The sequence below is a fragment of the Myiozetetes cayanensis genome, unplaced genomic scaffold (genome assembly GCF_022539395.1).
Source record: "Myiozetetes cayanensis isolate MyiCay16 unplaced genomic scaffold, myiCay2020 scf16, whole genome shotgun sequence".
Lineage (NCBI taxonomy): Eukaryota > Metazoa > Chordata > Aves > Passeriformes > Tyrannidae > Myiozetetes > Myiozetetes cayanensis.
The window spans coordinates 4,784,512-4,804,639 of record NW_026087270.1 but is presented as its reverse complement, the minus strand read 5'-3'; the positions used below and the strand labels follow the sequence as shown (position 1 = coordinate 4,804,639).

General features: G+C 40.9%; 1 protein-coding gene across 1 annotated transcript; it reads right to left on the bottom strand.

Annotated features, from left to right (window-relative positions):
- Positions 1 to 13,404: 13,404 nt before the first annotated feature.
- LOC126637934 (cytochrome b-c1 complex subunit Rieske, mitochondrial) lies at positions 13,405 to 16,447 on the bottom strand. Its single transcript, XM_050311491.1, has 2 exons — positions 16,202 to 16,447; positions 13,405 to 14,199 (listed from the first exon to the last, which is right to left on the bottom strand). Exons 1-2 carry the CDS (start codon positions 16,410 to 16,412, stop codon positions 13,589 to 13,591), a joined length of 822 nt encoding a protein of 273 aa, XP_050167448.1. The 5' UTR covers positions 16,413 to 16,447; the 3' UTR covers positions 13,405 to 13,588.
- Between the last annotated feature and the right edge of the window lie 3,681 nt (positions 16,448 to 20,128).

The following is a 20,128-nucleotide window of genomic DNA, read 5'->3' as shown; positions in this document are numbered from 1 at the left end:
TAAAATTCTAGACAAGCAGTACATATTTATCACAAAGCAATTAAATATCTTGGTTTGTTTATTCCAAAATTAACTTGGCACATTAATTTAACATGAAAAGAGTGATTTAATGAAATCTTCAGAGAATTAGTATCTGCCCTTTGAATAAGTTATCTAAAATGCTATTTTATTATGCAAAGCTATGTAAAATAAATTGCATTCAAGCAGTGGTTCAGAAAGTAGCTTATCATAACCTCATGTTCATAAAGAAATGACATAAAAGATCTGGGGATCACTGCTTTGCTTTCAAGATGGAAAAAATTAGGCAGAAACAGTCTTTCACTTGAAAATAACTAATTTGACATGGAGATAATTATCTTGGTACTTTGAAATGTGATTAACTGTAATTATAGCCAGAAAAAAACCTACAGGGAACAATGAAAACAAAATCTGAATGTGAGTGTGACCTCTCACGTGTGTGGTTCATGTGACAGCGGGTCAGATTCTTCTCAAGAGGGTGGCAAACCTCCTGTGAAAATATGGAACTGTGTCCTCTACCTAGAAATTCCTATTTGCACACCCGCTCACCCCTCAGTATGAGCATTACATGGGCAATGCCTGTGGCAGATGACTTCTCTGAGTGTGTATTCAGGTGCATAAACAGACGGGGGCACTTACACATAAACTGCAGTTGGCACCCCAGTGTAAACCCAGGATGTTCTTGTTTTGACCACAGATAATCCAACTGTGCTTAGAAAAGACCAGTGCACTGATTCCCATGAGGGAATGCAGGAAGGCAACCCAGCAAGCTCTTTACTGATTTTTTTTTTATTATTATTTTTTGTCAAATAGCAAAGATACTGTTTTCCCAATTCCATTTGGTTACTAATTTGAAATATGAGGTCTGATGGTATTACATAGCTAATGTTATCCTACTTGGATGGAAGCAGTCTTCAGTGTTTGGTTTCCTTTTAACTAAACTTAATAATCTGCTCCCCTCACTACTGTTTTCTGACAGTGACATCCATAAGCAGATCCTACATTGTGCTGGGTTTTGGGATTGCTTTATTTTTTTAAGCATTTCCCAGTGTTTGCCATAAAACAGATTTAAACCAGGGATCATTTTCCTCACATTTACCTGTGAGGTACCAGATAGATGCAAATGTACATGCAAAGAAGAGCAAACTAATGTGGATTATTTAGAACTCTCCTACTGAAGGCAGTTCCTGATCAGGGAGAGGAAGTTACAAGTCTGGCTGTTGTTATCCACTTGCACAAAGCTCAGATGTGTGGCTTTCCATTTAAGCAAATGCTCTCATATTCTTGTTTTATGGGAAGCAGTAAATAGGATTATGTGTTTATAAGTTAGTGTGTTATACAAAGCTCTGTATCTTTTTCCCAAAGGATCTGACCATTCTGACTGCTCGTTAAAGAATATTGGACAACAAATGGATTACTGTTTGTTTGTGTTATTGTCAGTTTAACATTCCTCTCAGACGGGCTTTTGAACAAGCCTGGTGTGCTTTCTGTTACATTTCAGCCTGTTATCTCAAAATTGCACACTGAGATTGGTTTCCTTCAATAATTGCATTCTTTAGTTTGTTTTACCAGGATGGTTTATGTTTGGTAGGAGTTGTTGTTGTTTTCTCTAAGGCTTTCTTTGATTTGTTTCATATGGCTTCAGGGCTCCCACCAGCTTGGCTTAGGTCTGTGCTACAGTGCAACCTGCTAATGAGTAGCCAGAAAGCCGAAAGCCTGGGATGCAAATTACAGCTCCAACGTTGGATTCAAGGCTCACAGCTTTGTGAGGATGAATACTCCAGTAATTGCAGCTTTTAAGCCAGTTTCTTGGGGGAACCTGGCTCTCTGGTATGGGTTTCTAGGCATCCTGCACTCCCAGCTTGATATCTGACAACTTAGAAACACTGGGTTCCCCAGAAGCTGAACCCCCATATCTTTAGGGATTTGTAAATGCTGTGCATTCATGTGTGGTTTCCCATGTTTTAATTGAAAACCCAGCAATAGGCCAAGGCTCCTGAAACAGGGTCTTTCCAGGTGTCCCCTTCGTGCTCTGTCACACACTGCACATCACCTGGAGCTCTGTGGCAGAGCCCTGAGGAGGCAGCAGAGAAAAGGGATTGGGAAGGGAATGCACCATGATAGGAGTGAAGGAAGGTGGAAGGCTGGTCTTTCTCAAGTAGAGAAAGAATATTCTCTAAGCCCTTTAAGATGAGATCAGGAGATTTCTTCCAGAGAGAGTAAAAGAAATTAGCAGTGGGATGATGGGATGGGCCTGGGAAGAGGCTTTTACAGAGGGCTGTGACTCGAGTGAATGGTGCAAAAGATGAAGCACTGGGAGAGCAGATCAGACTCTTTGCTAGAATCACTATAGTTACACAAAGACAGATGAAAAATTGGCTGCAAAATTCTTTACTTGTCACTGGGAAGCTGGGTATTAAATCCAAGTGTCTGGTCATTCCTACTAACTGTTGATGAATTCACAAATAATTCCATAGCAGTTTTGAAATTAATAGGAAAGGAAAATGTGGGTTGGAGATAATGGTTTTTTTTCTCTAGTGAAACCATTTCTGTTGTTTAGTCCAGGTGATCTGGGTGTAGACGAATGTCAGAACTTCACAGACCATCTCTGCCAGATTAGGCTGCTTCATGATGGGTTAGACACAAAAAAACATGAAAAAAAACCCAAATGCCTTTTTTTTTTTTTATTTTTTTAACTGATATCATTGTTTCTGGGTCCAAGGAAAACAAATGACCTTTTTAAAGCTGTAGTTTACTTGTTTGTACATGGTAAGAACATAATAAATGCAAATGGATTAATTAGGTAGAGATTGTTACCTGACTTGCTCTTCCTCTTTAATTTTGTATAGTTTTAGTGAACTGAGACACTCCCAAAACTTCTCTAGTTTATATGGCTCAGTTTACCACTTCAAGCATAGAATCACAGAGTGATGCAATGGTTTGGGTTGGAAGGGGCCTTAGAGATCATCCAGTTCCAATCCCTTCCACTATCCCAGGTTACTCCAAGCCCCGTCCAGCCTGGCCTTGGACACTCCCAGGGATGGGGCAGCCACAGCTTCTCTGGGCAACCTGTGCCAGGGCCTCCCCACCCTCACAGTAAAGAATTTCAGTATTGTTTGCCTTTTTTTCCTTTTTTTTTTCTTTCCCCCCTCCCCTACTTCAGTAATACGAGCAACATCCTTTCTCATTTAGTTTTACTTTTAATCAAATAATGAGAAAATCTTGTACTGCAGAAAAGTCGACATTGCAGTAGTTGGGAATGTAATGCATACTGTAAAAAGTGTAAAGCAGAAGGTTTGTACATAAACACTGGGGGAGATCTGAATATTTTGGATAGCAGAGGGGCCATCCAAATGCCCCTGGCAACTCCTATAGTATTGAAGCATTAAATCCAGTCTCAGATTTGCAGACAATGAGATGATGATCCCAGAGCTGAGTGTCTTGACAGGGCTTGGGAGCAAAGCACCCACTGTGCCTACAAACCATGGTGCACCTACCAAAGTACTGACCCTCCTTAATTACAGCTTTGTAAATCAGCTTCTCCCTGGGAAGGAGAGAGGAGGATGTTGTATTTCTAACCTACCTTTGTTATTTATTCTCTTCAGTAGGTCTAACATTTGCAGGAATGCTCAAATAGAGATAAATCTTTTCTAATTCCTTTGCATTTTACTCCAGTTGTGTTAATCATGATGAATTCTTTCAGTATTTAAGAAAATCAATTGTCAATTATCTTTTATGGGGAATTATACATTGTGATTAGTCATCAGTTGGGCATTATGGTGTTATTTGACAACTATGTTATTAGAACTTTCAGTAATTTGCTTTTATTATAATCTATCAAAAAGCCAACACAAGTTACAAAAATAATATGAGCCTTGGAATTATAATCAGAGAATGTTTATTGGGAATTGTTTTATAATGCAGTGTTACAGTTCAAAATTAATTATTTTGTGTGCAGAAAATTTAATGTATTATTTACAGAGTCAGATAGCTTACCTGTTGTTTGATTTTTCATAAATCCTTCAAGAATAACAACAGTATTAACAAGATTTAAATAAGTAGATAATCACTCTAAGGTAAATAGGCTTGATTAAATAACGAATACTTTAAAAAAAAAAACCACTGTTTTTTTTTGTTTGCTCAAAACAATGGACCAGTTCCTACAAATCTGTGTTACCAGATAAAGTCTTGCTCCCACTTGATCTGGAGAGGTGGGTGCTACGCTGCAGGATTGGTCCAAAGTTTATTCAAACATTTTTAAAAGCAACTTCTATAATACATTGACCAACTTAGCAAATGCTGTAATGAAATGGTGCATCAGAGTGTAATGTCAGCAACAAAGGTTTTTAAGCAAATAAGTGCATTGTTTTTGATCTATTTTTGATCAGGTTGGCTATAGCTGTGACAGCCTCTGTTTAAAAAGGAGTAATTTGAAGACATAAAGTAAACCATGACGGATACAAGCTGATCCTGATTATGACAGTTAACATTTGGAGACATTCAGATGTTTGTGATATTTTGGATGCTGTTACCTGTGGTACCCTGGGCAGCAGGGTCAGAACAATAGCCCAAGAGCACAGTTGGGATGAGTTCATGCAAACCCAAATAGTATCCTCTGCTGCTATTCTTGCTCAGCTGTTGAGTGTATCAAAGATCATCCCTACCTCGCCCGAAGATATTTATTGACAATAGAGTTCATTACAGAGCATCCAAGTACCAATAATCTAAAATATATGCAAGATTTAAAAGTCTATATTTAAGTTTTAAACCTCTTTGCTTGTGAGGGATGTTCTTACTGGCCTTCTCCTGTCTCATTTGGGAGATGAAATGTCTATTTGCTGTGGAATTGACTCTGCTCTAAGGGAGCCATTACAGTTGCTATTCAAACCTCTGGATGCAGCTTATTGTAGAATTATTGTGGCTTCTATTTAGAGGAATATTTCAGTGTGGGAGGTGCAATGTGGAATCAGTTTGTATAAACCTTGGCTCTATAAACATTTTTATGCTGAAATCTTTTTTACAGTAATAAAAATAATAATAATAATGACAACATTACTGGTAATTGTCAATATGTGGTATACTTTATTCAAAGAGACCTAAATAAATCTGTAGAAGTCTGATGCTTCACTACAGATATCATAAAATGAAAGGCAGGTTATTGGCACTGAGAAGGATAATTTCCAGTGCCACTGAGCTCCTGGCTCTCCTTATCTACAGCATCAACCAGTAGGAAATACTTTTGGATAGAGAACAAGAAACATGCAAGACTAGAGCTGTCCTTCCTCTGGGTTTACAGTCCCAGTTTCCATGAGTCATCTGCTGTGGGCTTCACTTGGAGCAGAGACTGAGCCACAGATGGACCTGTCCTCTGTGAAATTTCTGTTCCACTTGTTAAAACTACCCCTATTATTCTGCCTTCCTCACATTCTGAAGCAATGACAGCATCTGGAACCCACATTTCCTTTCTTTTGCTTTATTTCTGTAGTTTGGTGATTTCTCTGCATGCTTTTTATCTCTGCCCTTTTATGTCTCAGTACTTTGGGAGAAGATCTAAATGGCACATTGGGAAGATTTAAGTGGTAGCTGAACACTGTGTTATGGCAGATTCACTTTATCCTTATATCAGAAAATTCTCCTCTGTTCCTTTAAATGTCTTTAAAAGAGCAGTGTTTTGAGCAGTGTTAGTCGAGTTCCTGTGCAATTGCAGAGCTTTAAAATGCTTCCCAAGCATCTTCCCACCCACTTATTCTCCTTCTCTGTGAGGGGAGACTCATCCAATTCAAATTTACAAGCTGAAAAAAAGGGGATGGTGTTAAATACTTCACTGACAGGAAGTGTAGTCTACTTCTAACATATGTCCTTAAAATTTCTGTCAATTATTCTTCCTACTGTAATGTCCTCCTCTTGTCCTCCTCTGATTTGTACTGCATGAAACATGAGTTTAAAAGAATTGAAATTCAGGTCAATCATCGATCAAAAGTGTTGGTGGTAGTCTGTGAAGAATCTGCAGGGTATATGAACACTACAGTGAGCTGGCTAGTGATGGACTACATCAGCTTAATCAATTTTCAAGTTACTTGTGCTCTTCTTCAAGAAATTGTATTCCTTGAATTATATCATGAATTATATTATTGCCATTCGTTGCCAATCAGTGTCATTCTGCTGGGACTAAAAATGGGCATGTGGGAGAGGACTAGAGCTTCTTTACAGTACTTAGAGCTGTGTCCAGACAGTAGCTATGTCATACCTAAATTACCTTTCACAGCTGAAAGGAGACGTGACTTTAAACCAACACATATGAAAAATATTATGTACAACTATAACCGTTTGGTGGAATGAGTTGGATGTATCAAAGATTAGTGCACAACTGAAACAGAAGTAAATAATGCTACATATGGAGAAGTTTCTGTGATTACTCTGAAGGACATTACTGGGGAGTCAGAGATTGGAGACGAGTGAGTGACGAGCTAATTTTGGCCTAAATAAAATATGAACCAAGAATAATGAAAACACTGAGACTTATGTTCTCACAGAGTGAGTTGGAAGAGCTTTATCAAAAACTACAATTAGTTGTCAAAAACATCCCTAAGCCATGATTTTCTTGTGTCATTTAAAGACTTCAAAGCAGTGTGTCATTCAGGAATACACACTGCAGTGCAACTGGGAGGCAGCTTAGGAGATAACGGGAATAGAGCTCTTTGAGATCCTTAGATGAAAGTGTTTTTATAAACATCACTTAAATGAGTTGCTAAAGATAATTTTAGTCAAGGACTTTAGTATTCCTTAATTGTTGTACTTTATGTCCAAATAGAAACACCAGCAGATAAATGTAGATGTTTCCAAAAGCTGCACAGAAAACAAGAATGGCTTTGCAACCAAGTCCCAAGAATATAAGATAGAGACCAAATATGTACACTGTTTGGATTTCTTTTTTCTCTAATACTGATAAAACTAATTACAGAAGAAAGTGGAGAAAACTGTTTTGTATTGTCCAAACAAATGCATTTCAGGTAAAAAGCATTCCCTTAAAGCTCACCTGGGTAAAGGCAGTGAAAAAGCAACACACAAGATGCTGCCAAAAATGTTAATAGATTATATCTCACCCGGGAGAAACATACTGCTGATAAGACTACTGATGAATGAAAGACAGCTAAAAATCACAGAATGAGGCAATTTCTGCTGCCTCTGAGCTTTATGGAAGATAAATGGAAGGGAAAATGACTTAAATATCATGAACATGATGGCAAGAATGCAGTCAGAGATTCAAGAGATTTTTCTTTGTAGGTTGCTGAATGTTTTCTAAGGTACCCAAAGGTACAGAGCCTGTGCCTCTGGCCATGGTGTACACAGTGGGGCTTTGGCAATCAGGAAATTTTAATTCATTACTGTTCACAGGGCATTTATTTTCCCACTAAAGATTGAAGCTCCACAGCATTGTTCAGTTGAGTACAGGAATGAGACATATTTAGGCTACCACTGTACCTGTAGGATGAGGTCCCTCCTTCTGTGTGCTTCAATTGCAACAACTTTATTTCATGCTGACTCTGGATATCTTTGAAGATATTTATGCTTTGCAGAAAAAATGCTGGATTAATTAAGACAATAACTATTTCTAGAGCGATGGGCTCTGGAAATAAAGGCTGCCCAATCCATAACCACAAGCTAGTCCATGACTCCATGATTTTACCACTAATCTTGCAGCCTTTATTTTTAAACCTACCCAGCTGATCAATCCCCGTGTGCCTCACTGGGGTTGTGGGTGCAGCTGAAGGGCTCAGAGTGTGCAAGTGTGCTCCCAGGGCAGAGCCTGTGGAGCATCACTACTGTCTGGAAGAAGGTGATGGATGTGATACCTGCTGGCATAAGTGGAAGTATGTTTGCCTGGGAAATGAATGGAAAAGGTAGAGACAGGAAAAAATTTGGAAGATAAATAGTGGTGGCAATGACAACCTTTACTGACCTCAGTGGAGCAGCCTAGAGATGACAAGAAACTGAGGCTGCAGAAGGTTGATGATTTATAGACTGTATGTAAGAGTGGCCCATATCTATTGATATGAATTACAGGTAAGGACAGATTATCTGTCAAAACAGGAAACCGTCTTCAAAAGCAAATGTTTCTGAAAAATGATTGGCACAAGGTGAGAAGAGAGAAATGATCACGAACAGCTCTTCCAGTAGGTTAAGTGAGCAGGACAAGCTGAGTGTCACTGTGATTAGGACTAAAAATTATTGGATGAATATCCAACCTTCCAAAAGCTGATATAGAAAATAACCTCATAAAGATTAAATTATTGCATTTGAAGAGTCTGACATATACTTATTTGCATGTACAAATATGTATGTATAGGTAAGTTGTTTCTTTTTTCTTACCATAAGAGAAGAATTTGTCTGTCAGATATAAAATGTCAAATATGCCTTGGGAGAAAATAGCAATGTTTTATTTAGTTAGAAATAACACAAATGTTTGGAGCAGTTTCTTATTTTCCTAATCTATATCAAGTACAATGGCTGGGAGAGAGATATTTTTATTTTGTACTGTAGTCTGAAGCAAAGGTATTAAAAGAACTGGAGAAAAGAGTAAATAGTGGCTTCTGCTTGCGGAAACATTAAAGTCCAAGCAAAACCATCTAAATCAAAGCATGTCACAGGTGTAAAAAGATGAACATATTGACCTAAGTATATAGTCTTTTTATCAGGCAGCAAAATTTGATGTCGTTATAGGGAAAGAATTAATGCTGGGTCAGAAGTTGTCATGGCACTGTGGATACTTCAGTGGGAAATCTGTGAGCCACATCTTGTTGTGTGTATTAAATTCTAGGTTGTACAATCCCTCAGTATATTTTGGTCCTTCGGGGTATCTACAGTTCACAGCAAACTGCTAGAAAAGCTACTGAAACTCATGATATTTTAATACTTGCAATGATGACTCTCAGGAAAATCCAGAGTTCTGTTACCGTGTTGCCTGGTGGGGGTAAACCAGCTCAGTCCAACACTACCATCAGATTGCTTGCAGAAAACTATGCCCAGACATCTGCATATTGGTGATTTTGACTGCTGTTACTGAAGATAGCTCAAATGCAGGCTTGTGCTGAGTCCTGAAGCACGACCAACTTTCATTTGAACAGTTTACCTTCTGATCCCAGCTCTGCCTCTAGGTGTGTAACTTGTGTTTGGTGTGCCAGAGGATGAACTCATAGTACAGTTACCAATTCTTTGACTGGCAGAAGACATCAGCCCATCAGTATGTGTTATGATGTTAGACGTGGAAGTTTTCTTCCCCTGCTAATTCTGCCATTGTTTATAGACAGAAAAGAGTTTCCCCTGTCTCATGTTCCTAGGTCCTGTAAAAGCTGGGTAAAACCAAGAAACACATGCATCTCTAATGTGGTTTAATTTCAGAATTGCTTATTTTAAATTTCTAATTTTGGGGGGGTGGGGGAAGAGCATTTAGTAAACAATATAGTACATCACATTTTGATTATGCATTGTAGCAAGGTAGTGTCACAGCTTAGGTCTTGAGGTTATTAAAATGTTATAGTGGTAAATAGTTAATGAAGAAAATATATCACACTTGTGACACAAACTAGTTTTTAGTAGTGTTAGGATAATAAATGCCAACAGTTCTGTGCTTCTTTTAAGTAAGCCAAGATATAATCTGTTTTACTTCTGCGATGTAGCATGTTAAACAATGTAAGAACAACTCCAGTGAGTCAGACAAAGCTCGGTGACCTACCTATATCAGTGGCTATAGGCTGATACTTAGAGGAGAGTGAGAATAAAGTATGTGTTGAGTGGTGTTTCCCTCAAATTTTTCCCCTGTCTTGCAGCTTTCTGACTAGAGGAATATTTTGTAATCAGTTGGTTTTTTCCCCCTAATTTATTTGTCCAGTCCCTCAGCATGAGGATTCCTTAGCTTACCCTATTCCTGTATCAAGAATCCCATTTCAATATTACATTTTGTCCCCACAGATTTTCATCTTCAAAATTACAATAATTTTTGATGCATTAACAAAGTTACAAACCATCCATTCTTTTGTTTTCATGGGTACCCCAGATCCTTTTGTGCAGGTCTGCTCCTATTACTATCAAAACATGTCCTGGCTTTGTAGGGCATTATTTGTCCAGGTTATTTTTAAATTCTAATCCTTTTTTCCATCGAAGTTTGCAGCTGTACCCAGTTTACCACCATATGCAAGCTTTATAAAGCTCATTCTCTCTTCTCAAAGCTCATTAACAAACACCAAACATGCTGGACCCCAACAGATTTTCACAGAGCTCCTCACAGCACGTCTCCTTGGTCCAACAGGGAGGGAACTGCTGCTCGTTCATCTATCAGCACTGCTTGTGAAGCAGTTATTCTCTACAATACTTCCATTTATATCTGGTTTGTTGCTATACATGAGCATCTTGTGAGATGCTGTGAAAATCTTACTTAAAACTTAGTTACTGCTAATATCCACTTGTTTCCAAGGCCTGTTATCCTGTTATAGCAACAAATGTGATTGCATTGACATGATTTGTTCCTGATAAATCCATGGAGGCTATTATTTCTCACCTTATAGTACTCCAGCTGCTTACAAATAGGATTATAGCTTTATTTTAATATGCCTAAAATCTGAATGAAGGCTTTAACAAATTGAAGCACCATTAATTTTGAAAGTTTAGTATTGTACTGAGGGTATGGTGTTACGTGTCATAGCTCCTGTCCTCTTACAATTCCTACACCAATTTTCTAAATACAGGGAGTCTTGCTGAAGTCCTCAGGGCCCTCTTTTCCTGCTCTCATTGCAAACACTACCAACAGATGATTGCAATATATCCAACAGGTATAGCAATGAGCAAATTGCTCCTGGCTGTGCCACTTCCACCAACCCAGGAAGCAGCTCAAGGCAGATATTAGCGGTGGCCAGGGCTGGGAGATGGAAGTGTGACCAAGCTGTTTTCTGAAACCCTGTTCCTCTTGATGACATTTCCTTGTTCACTAGGAGAAGAGTTTTGTCTGACTTCTCAGTTATAGCTGACTGTTTTGCTAAATTAATAGGTATGTACAAAATAAAAACCCTCCCTTTAAAACACCAAAGGCTGAGTGATGTTAGAGCTGCTGGTTGACATTTCTTAGTTATTGCCCTTGTTGCTCTCAGCGTGGTCCCCCCTAGAACCCACCACAGACTCTGCTCATCAGCTGGGGATGCCCAGTCAGAGTAAGAGCATGGAGTTAATGGACTGTCTGCACTACCAGCTCCAAGTGTCCTCCCTTACCACCTACCCAAACCTGGGTTCCTCAGTCGTGAACAAAAGACTCCTTTTGTGGGACTTTCTGGTATCCAAGTCAGACTTGAAATATCAGTGTCTTTCTGTAGGATCGGCCTTTAATTTCATCCGCCAGAACCAGCTGCCTGAGTCTGTGTTAATATGGGTAAAACACCGTTTCCTGTACTTGTCCGTTTGCTCCAGCTACAAGAGCTTTGTGTTGTCTGAATCCATTTGAAAAGGAGAGGGAGAAAGCAATCTGTTTTCTTCTTTGGGGAGGAACAAAAAAAAAAGTATACTTTAGAATTAATATTTGCATATACATACGATGTGAGTTGTTCATCAAACAGGCTGGAATGATGGTTTTAAACTTTTACTGACTGCTGCTTGCATAGATTGTGACAGAGTGCCTGAAATGAGTGTCAGTTCTATGGTAAAGCTGGTGTCAGACAGAATTCTCTCTCAGTATATCCACATAGCAGCATTATATCAGACCATACTGCAGTCCCTGGTTAATACTGCTTCGTTCTAGGAATGTGTTTTGAGTTCTGTATTCTACTATTTTATTAGCAAATAAGCTTGCACTGTTTGCATCCTGAACATTTTGTTGGACTTTTCTGTAGTTACAGGAACTAAAGCTGGGGAAGTTTGTTTAATGCTGAAGATTTTGCAGTTACTTAGTGATGATGTAAAGCAAAATTGGGCCTAAATAATGTATCTGTGGGCTAAGAAACATTTTTAGGATGAGGTAAGAATAGCCACTTGAGAGCTGATGAACAGTGCTCTAATGCTACTTCAGGTTTTTTCCTCGAAATAGGAAATTTGAGATCAACCTTTTAACACTTGGGCACACAGATGAATACCAATTAGCTATGAGTTGGGAAACATCTCTTTTAGCACTGGTTTAGCATCACTTATACAAAAAAAGGTTGAGAATGTGGTTGAGGACATAACGAGGTGTGAAGCTCAAATTTACCACACCGTGTAAAATGCACGGCCAAGAACTTGTGCAGTTGTCATCTATGGCCTTTTTTCACTGGCCCATCTGAGAACAGATGTGCCAAACACATCAATATTCTGATTAATCCTATTTAAAACGTCAGCTTTAAGCCAAGGGCCGTAACAAGGTTCATGTGAGGCTACACAGTCCAGACCCAGGGAATTTTGGGGATTGTATTTTGCAGTTGAGGGAGCTTGTCAGTGCACTGCAGGACAGAAACACTCACAGAACACTGGTCAGAAGTGGGAAGAAACACAAAGTTCAGGGTAGTTTGTGTCTTTTTCCTTTGGTGGTTGTGGAAACAGCAGACCTTGTTTCCTTCGCCTTGTGTACTGCAGGCAATGAACTGCCAGCTCTGTTCTGAACTGGCAGGACCAATGCTGATTAAGAGATCTCTTTCAGTCAGAATTTATTTCTCTCTACCTTCAGGGTCAACATCAAGGTTTCAAAGTTTTTGCCTTTAAATGGCTTAGCCTATAGGCAACAGGAAATTATAATCTTGACATAAATCATCAAGTCTTAAAATACCTCTGGCCTCTCAGACTTTTGCTGTGTTTAACATTAGAGATCGGTCCAGTCTTACTAATTCTTAACATTTATTTTTCATCCTCTGTAAAACCTGGATTTGCACCTGATCTGATGTTTATGTATGTGTAACATTAAGCCTTATCTACAAGAAAAAAATTTGTAATTCTAATGTGACACGCTTTTGGCCACATCATCCTAAAATTATCCTTTTAGCTTAACAATTATAAGCTGCCTCTGAAAAATGTAAAAGAATTTTCTTTCTAGATAGGTTGTAATTATCTTTTTTCTTCATTGCTTCTGAAAACAAAACAAAATTGGAGGGAATAGGATTACATCTTGGAGGATTCTGTATTGAAACTTACTTCAGACACTATTAGAAGTTCACAGCATGAGTTTTTTCGCTGTTCCTTCCCATAGTGCAGTAAAAACAACAAAAAAATACAAACAATGAAAATATGTGATACGAAGGACCAGTGACTTTGTAGCTCATTGTCTACCTTGACTCAGCAGCCCTTCAGGAGGGCTCCATGAACATGTTTGGGGTCTGCTGTAGTATCCCCTTGACTGGACTAGAAATCTGTGCACAAATAAATACACAGTACCATAAGTCAGGAACAAGTGCTCACTCCAAGATTTTATTAAAACTGAACACAGGCAAGTATTTGAACATAGTGCCAGTTGAGAACCTAGACAGCTAATCTCATGAGGATTTAGGTTTTACAGTGTGCCAGAGCCTCAGGTAACCCTTTTGTACATTCACAGGAAAATGGGAGTGAGCAGGCACCTCACCTCTCAGCCAACCACCACCATGTCATCACCAATAAACTGGTAAACTGGAACCTCAAGGTTTAAGGGAGCGGGACCTTTCCTGATCCTGCCAGAGGCGTCATAGTGGGAGCCGTGGCAGGGGCAGTAATACCCACCGAAATCCCCGGAGTTGGCGATGGGCACACAGCCCAGGTGGGTGCACACACCGATCAGGATCACCCACTCGGGCTTCTTCACTCTGTCTAAGTCATGCTGCGGATCCCTCAGTTGAGCCAAATCAACTTCAGCTTCCTGTTTAATCTCTGCCTGCGTTCTGTGGCGCACGAACAGGGGCTTCCCTCTCCACTTGAAAGCCATGTTCTTGCCTTCTGGAATGTCAGATAACTTGATCTCGATCTTTGACAAGGCTAGCACATCAGCAGAGGCACTCAAGGTGGAAATGAACTGGGTGACAACATTCTTGGCAGCGTAGGCAGTCGCTACACACGTCGTTGCAGTCATCAGGTAGGAGAACCCTTTCCTAGAATCACTGCTGTGCTGGGAAGACGCAGTGGGATCCTGCACATCCTGGCGGCGATAGGCAGAGAAATCAGGGACTGCAACATCGTTGTGGACACAGCGAACACTGGCAGGGGCTGCATGGAAAAGAAGAGAAAGTGACACAACCTTTAGGTAAAAAAATTTTATAATGTATTTCCAGTTATACCTTTTTAATTGCTTTCTCAGAATAACAGGTGAAGGTAATTCCAAAGTCCAGGTAGGAGTCCATTAACAATACAGTTCAGTTTTCAGTTGTACAAAAATGGTTTTCAGAAGGAAGTTCTGGTAGATGAACAGGTGATCTGTGAAACTGTTTTACCTATTCTTTGAAAATTATGTGAAGCCTGACCGGGGTGCAGAAAAATCTATGAGACATTCTGGGTTTCTGGAAAAAAAAGTGAACTGTTTTTTGTGTGGATTTTAAGGATACCATGACTAGCTCAGAAAAGACAGACCTGTTTTCCATTCGAATGTTTCCCTGTGAAGAACTGCTAGGAAGAAATTTGGTTTAGTGAAGTTTGCACATCTGCAGTTCAACAATATTTATGCTCTTTTGACTTAAGTAACTTCTATGCCTCTAGTAATCTTAAGTGTGTGGTTAAACATCACTACAATGAAAAATAGCAGGCATCCTCTTTTTTATTAAACTATTGTTGTAGGTAAGCGCCCTAGTACATAATTTTTAAACTTGCAGTCTCCAGGCTCGCTTTTTAGAAGGATTTAGGGATAAAGCTAATCCCAAGCTTTTCAAGTGGGATTCCCACATCAAACCTGTGTGCTAAAGTAACGAGATGTGATGGGTAACTAAGAGGCCTTCCATGAGTTTCTCCAGCAAAAGAAAGCTACTTCCCACAATGGAAATCTATAGCCAAGAACATGGCAAAGACAGGACATACTACTTGCCAAAGTGCAACCTCTGTTACCTGACAAGTATTATTTAGTCTTTGTATTTTTCTAGCAATTGCCATAAAGTTACCAGATGGTAATAAAACCCCTTGTCTCAAGGTACTTAAAATTTAACTTTGAGGGATTTATACGCAGTATGATGGGGGAAATAGTTACATTTACTTACAAGTAACTCAGCACAGAGAAGGTATTTGCTGCAGGATTTTAAATGCAGAGAAATTTAACTGAACTTCAAAATTCTGTGAGAGTAAACCACACTGTTATTTCAGGATCAAGACTTAAAATATTTCATATTTAGTAACATGAAATATGATTAACTGCAAAACATTTCTTATGTTCAGTGAAAGGCATGTTTGTTGTTAATTAGAACTCAGAGTAAGGCTAAATGTCAGCTATATTAGAACTGTAGAATTTTCACCTAAAAAAACCCTCTCTGGGGTCAGGTGAAGCCCATAGCTCTAATGAGCATCTTTCCCAAGTCACTGCCCTTTCCCGGGGATGTAGGGATGTCCCCTGTCACAGCAGGAAGGGGTGTTACACCATGCCCAGCACCAGCAGAGCTGGGCAGCAGTTCTCCAGGAAATGCAAACCAATGAGTCAGGGAGAGCCACAGCCCTTTGGCCAAGGTCGGGCTCTGAAGAGCACCTTGGGCTCATCACCTGGCTGCTGCTTTTCTGACCCGGAGGGAACACACGGTAGAGCTCCCCGTGTGTTCTCACTGCACACCTCTGCTCTGACACCCGCAGTTAAATAAATACCTCACTGAATGACACGGGATTTACCTGCATTTTCCCAGCTGCAGAGTTAAGTATCACCTGAGTATATCTCTCGTTCCAGAACCGCCTGCACAGAACCCCATGTACTCTGGGGTGACCCTGTCTGAGCAGGGAGGGTGTGACCGTCACAGACGTGACCCAGTGCGGCCCCTTCCAGCCTGACCCACTCTGGGTCACCAAAGGAAGCACATCCTTTAGGTGCCCTTGAACGAGCTCTGTGGTCGCCAACGCGTGGTCCCGCAAAACACCCACACCCAACGGCCCCCCCGCCTGCCCTTCCTCCCTCGGGGCCCTGCACCCCCGGCCGCCCCGGGCTGTCCCCCCGCGCAGGGCCGAGCGGTGCGGGGGCAGCGCTGCCCGGAGTCCCAGCCCGGTCCCCGCCGCCCCCGCCCGCCCCGGTGCCCCCGGCCCGCACCGTTCAGGCTGGCGCTGGCGACGAGCCCCCCGCGGGCGGCGCGGCCGCTCAGCGACTCCCGGCAGAGCAGGGGCCGCTTGGGGTCGAGCGGCACCTTGTGCTGGGTCCTGGCGGCCGCCGGGGCGAGCGGGCGGAGCGGGCCGGGCACGGCGTGGGCCGCGGCGGACACGAAGGGCGCGAAGGGCCCGGCGCGGGCGGCCACGGACAACATGGCGGAGTCACCGCGGCGACCTTCCCGGCGGGGCGGGGCCGTGACGTCACGGCGCGCGGCTCTCGCGCGGGGGTGACGCGGCGCGCGGGGCGGCCGTGAGGGGCGGGGGGGGCGGTCTCGTTAAAGTAACTTAGTGCGTGATTTTAACTTTTCCTGCTCTGTTATCTGTCTCTTTTCTCACAGAGAGTGGTTAAGCGCTATTACAAACGCGATTTTTTCTCTGTAATTGCCGTTGTCTGGGGTGTTTGTGCTCGGTGTTCCCGAAGGGCAGTGAGTGCGTTGCAAACCCGTCCCACGGTGCCTCTCATGGTGCTCGACAGCAAATCTAACCCACCAAACTTTAGAATATTTCAGAGAAGGGCTCGGGAAGCGCTGCGGGCACGTGTGAGTGCCTCCTGTGCCTTTCCTACGGATCCATTTCAACACTGCACTGTGGCCCCAAAACACCCTGGAGGGGGCCAAGCATTTTATTCCTTTGCTGCTCCTGTGGTGGGGTTTAGAGATGTGTAAATACTGTCCAGAAGCACCAACTAAAATAAAAACGTGTCACTTCTGGCATAACATATGCCCTTTGTTATTCTTTCTTTGTACCGTGTATTATTTTTGCCCAATTTTGTTTTTTTTTTAGCTTATTTACTTGCTTATCTCTTTATAGTCCTGGATCAGTTGGATAGTGGGGGAAAAATAATTTGTTTTAGTTTGTCATAGGAAGTTGGTGGAGAATGGATATTACTTCCAGTTTTAGAACACAAAACACGTTTTATAATGCACATGTGATGTTCAGAACCACATTTCTCCGGCCAGCTTCCAGCTGCCCCAGCTCCAGTGTTTTCCATTGCTCATCAGCCCCTTTAGTGGGGGGCTCAGACTCCTGGTGAAGTCAAATAGTTCCCCAGAAACTCATCACCAGTGACTTGGAGAGTGAGGGAACACAACAGCTCTCGTTGCCAAAAATATACTTCTTCTCAATCCCAGAAATAGGCAGAGATGCAAGCATAGCTTTTATCTTAATATCTTGATGAAGATGTAATACATTATTTTGAAAAGTTCCTGCTAGATTTTTTTAAGTACCAAGAAGCTGAATAAAAAGCTCTGTTTCTAGTTTGTTTGGTTTGGTTTGGTTTTTTGAGGGGCAGGGAGCATGAGTAGGTACAGGCAAATCAAAGTATTAAAAAATATTAGGTTAATGCTAAAGAAAATATTTTGGTAGATTTGAATATTTTTTTCTGTTAAGAATACATCTGGTCTGATGGATAGCAATAGGTTTGGCTTTACCTGCTAAGGTAGTTCTAAAATGAGTAATGGTGTTATTCTGTGGAGCTTCTTGAAGAGAAATAAAAGTGGGCTTTTTTTTCTTTGTTTTTGGAAGTACATCTTCTAAGACAATAGGCCAGCAACAGGCAAGACAGAAATATCAGTTAATTTTTGTGTTTGGTTCCTTTAATTGGATAATTCGTGTGATTTCACCCTTTTGACTGCACAAAAAAATAGCGTGGAACAAAACAATATTGCTGCCAGCTCCTTCCCCCATGCCACAAGCAGCAAATGACACCCTCAAGGCAAATTGAATCCCCTCCCAAGGGCCATTCTGGAGGTGGAGGTTCAGTTCATAAAATGAATCTTGGCAGCCACGAGCCATTCACGCCGAGGAAGGGCAGCACTTTCAGGGAGGAGAAGGCAGAGTGCCACGGTGGTTGTTGCTCCCTTTGCAGCGGGAGCTGCTGGCTCTGCAGGGCTCAGCCTGGGAGCACGGACAGGGCTCTGTGGAAGGCACTGGGAAACAGAACCCGTGGGTTGGGGGTTGTTGGAAGCACCAGCCCAGCTCTCAGAGTCCCTCCCGTGAGCAAGGTTCCAGTTCTCTGTAGCAACCACTCTATGTGGGATGATAATTCTCACCCAAAACTTGTTTGGGTTTATTGCAAGGCTGAGGGGACAGGAGATACATCCCACAGATGAACTCTGGGCTAAAGGAAAGAGCCGTTCTTCAACTAATGATTGAAGGGAATAAATAAAATCTGGGGAGGGTTTTTCTGGTGGTTTAGTTTTGTTTGTTTGGGGTTTTGGTGTTTCTTTTTGTTGTTGTTGTTTTGGGGGTTGTTGTTTGTTTGTTTGTTTGTAATTCCCCAAATTTATTTTACTTCATAATATTAGTCTTATGCTTGACTTATTACAGCTTCCAATGGTAAGATTTAGTTTGGTACCAGATGGATACATTAGTGGGTCCATACCTGCTCCAGTCAAGCCTTTGGACTAGTTCAGGCTTCTAAAAATTTCCCAAAATGCAAGACAAACTTGACACCTTTGAACACATTTGAGCGGAACCATTTTTCTAGAAATTTAACTGGAATTTCTCAGCTACCCAGCCCAGTCTATTCATGCAAAGCTGTGAAGCTTTAGTGATTCATACTGGTTGTATGAAGAACTATTGTTTTGAAATTCAGCTGTTGCTAATGTTGTTGCTACTAAGTTATTTTAGGATTGTGCATTAAAAAACTCCTGTCTCTATGGATGGTTCTCTAAGGACTGGCTTTATTAAGATTTACTTAAGAGTTTGACTTTTTCATTTTCTTTTTAGCTGTTGTTAACCATACTGAAATATGGTAGTTCTAATTAAGTGGGATGGATCATTCCAGTTCCAGTAGTATTGATCTATAATTTATTTCTTTCCCAGCATCTAAGCCTGAGTAGATAATGATTTACCCAACTCAGTTCACTCTGCTGTTAGCAACTGTAGTAAGTAGAGATGTAGTAATTTTAGGATATCATAATAACATTCTAGAGAAAAGGTAATTTATAGAAACTACAGGGGCTATGACACAGTATATGAGTGGAAATAAACAATATTTGGGTGGGAAGGAAAGAAAACTAGGAAAGTCCCTTTTAACGTCAGACATTTTATAAACATCATTTGAGAGCAAAAGAACTACAGAAATATGATCTTATTTTCTATTCTCTAAGAAGTTATAAAATTATCATTGTCACAGTAGAAATCTGATCACAACTGAACAAGTTCTAGCAGAGCAAAAAGAGTTTCTTACCAAGCCATCAACTGTAGATGTTTGGTGGTTAACCATGACACTGAGGATCAGAGCTAATGTTTGCAGAATGTTTGGGCTGTTCCTAGAGATGTTTGGCCAAATGTGTTTGCTACTTCTAGAGCCTTCTGACAAAATGAGGTAGCTGTGATGGAACTGTAGTGATAGGACAAGGAATAGTGGATACAAATTGAAAGATGGGAAATTGAGGTTAGATATTAGGAAGAAATTCTTTACTGTGAGGGTAGTGAGACACTGGCATGGGTTGCCCAGAGAAGCTGTGGCTGCCCCATCCCTGAAAGTGTTCAAGGCCTCATGCAACCTGGTCCAGTGGGAGGTGTCCCTGCCCATGGTGGGGATGTTGGGACTAGATGGTCCTTAAAGTCCTTTTCAACTTCTTAACATTCTATGATTCTGTGATTTTTTTGGAAAATACAATTGTAAATTTTTTAAGTACATAACACTGATTTCAAATTACACTGTGGTTAGAAGATGATTAAAATATGAAAATGTTTCAGCAAAAAGGAACTACATTCTCTTTTAAGTCCAAAAAAAAGAGTAATCTTAATTTTAAAATGACTAAGCATGTTCTAGTGTGTAGGTGTTTCTTTCAGAACTGTTATTCGGGTTATGTTACTGAGCATCAATACTGAGCAAGTGTTTTCCTGGCAAACATGAAAG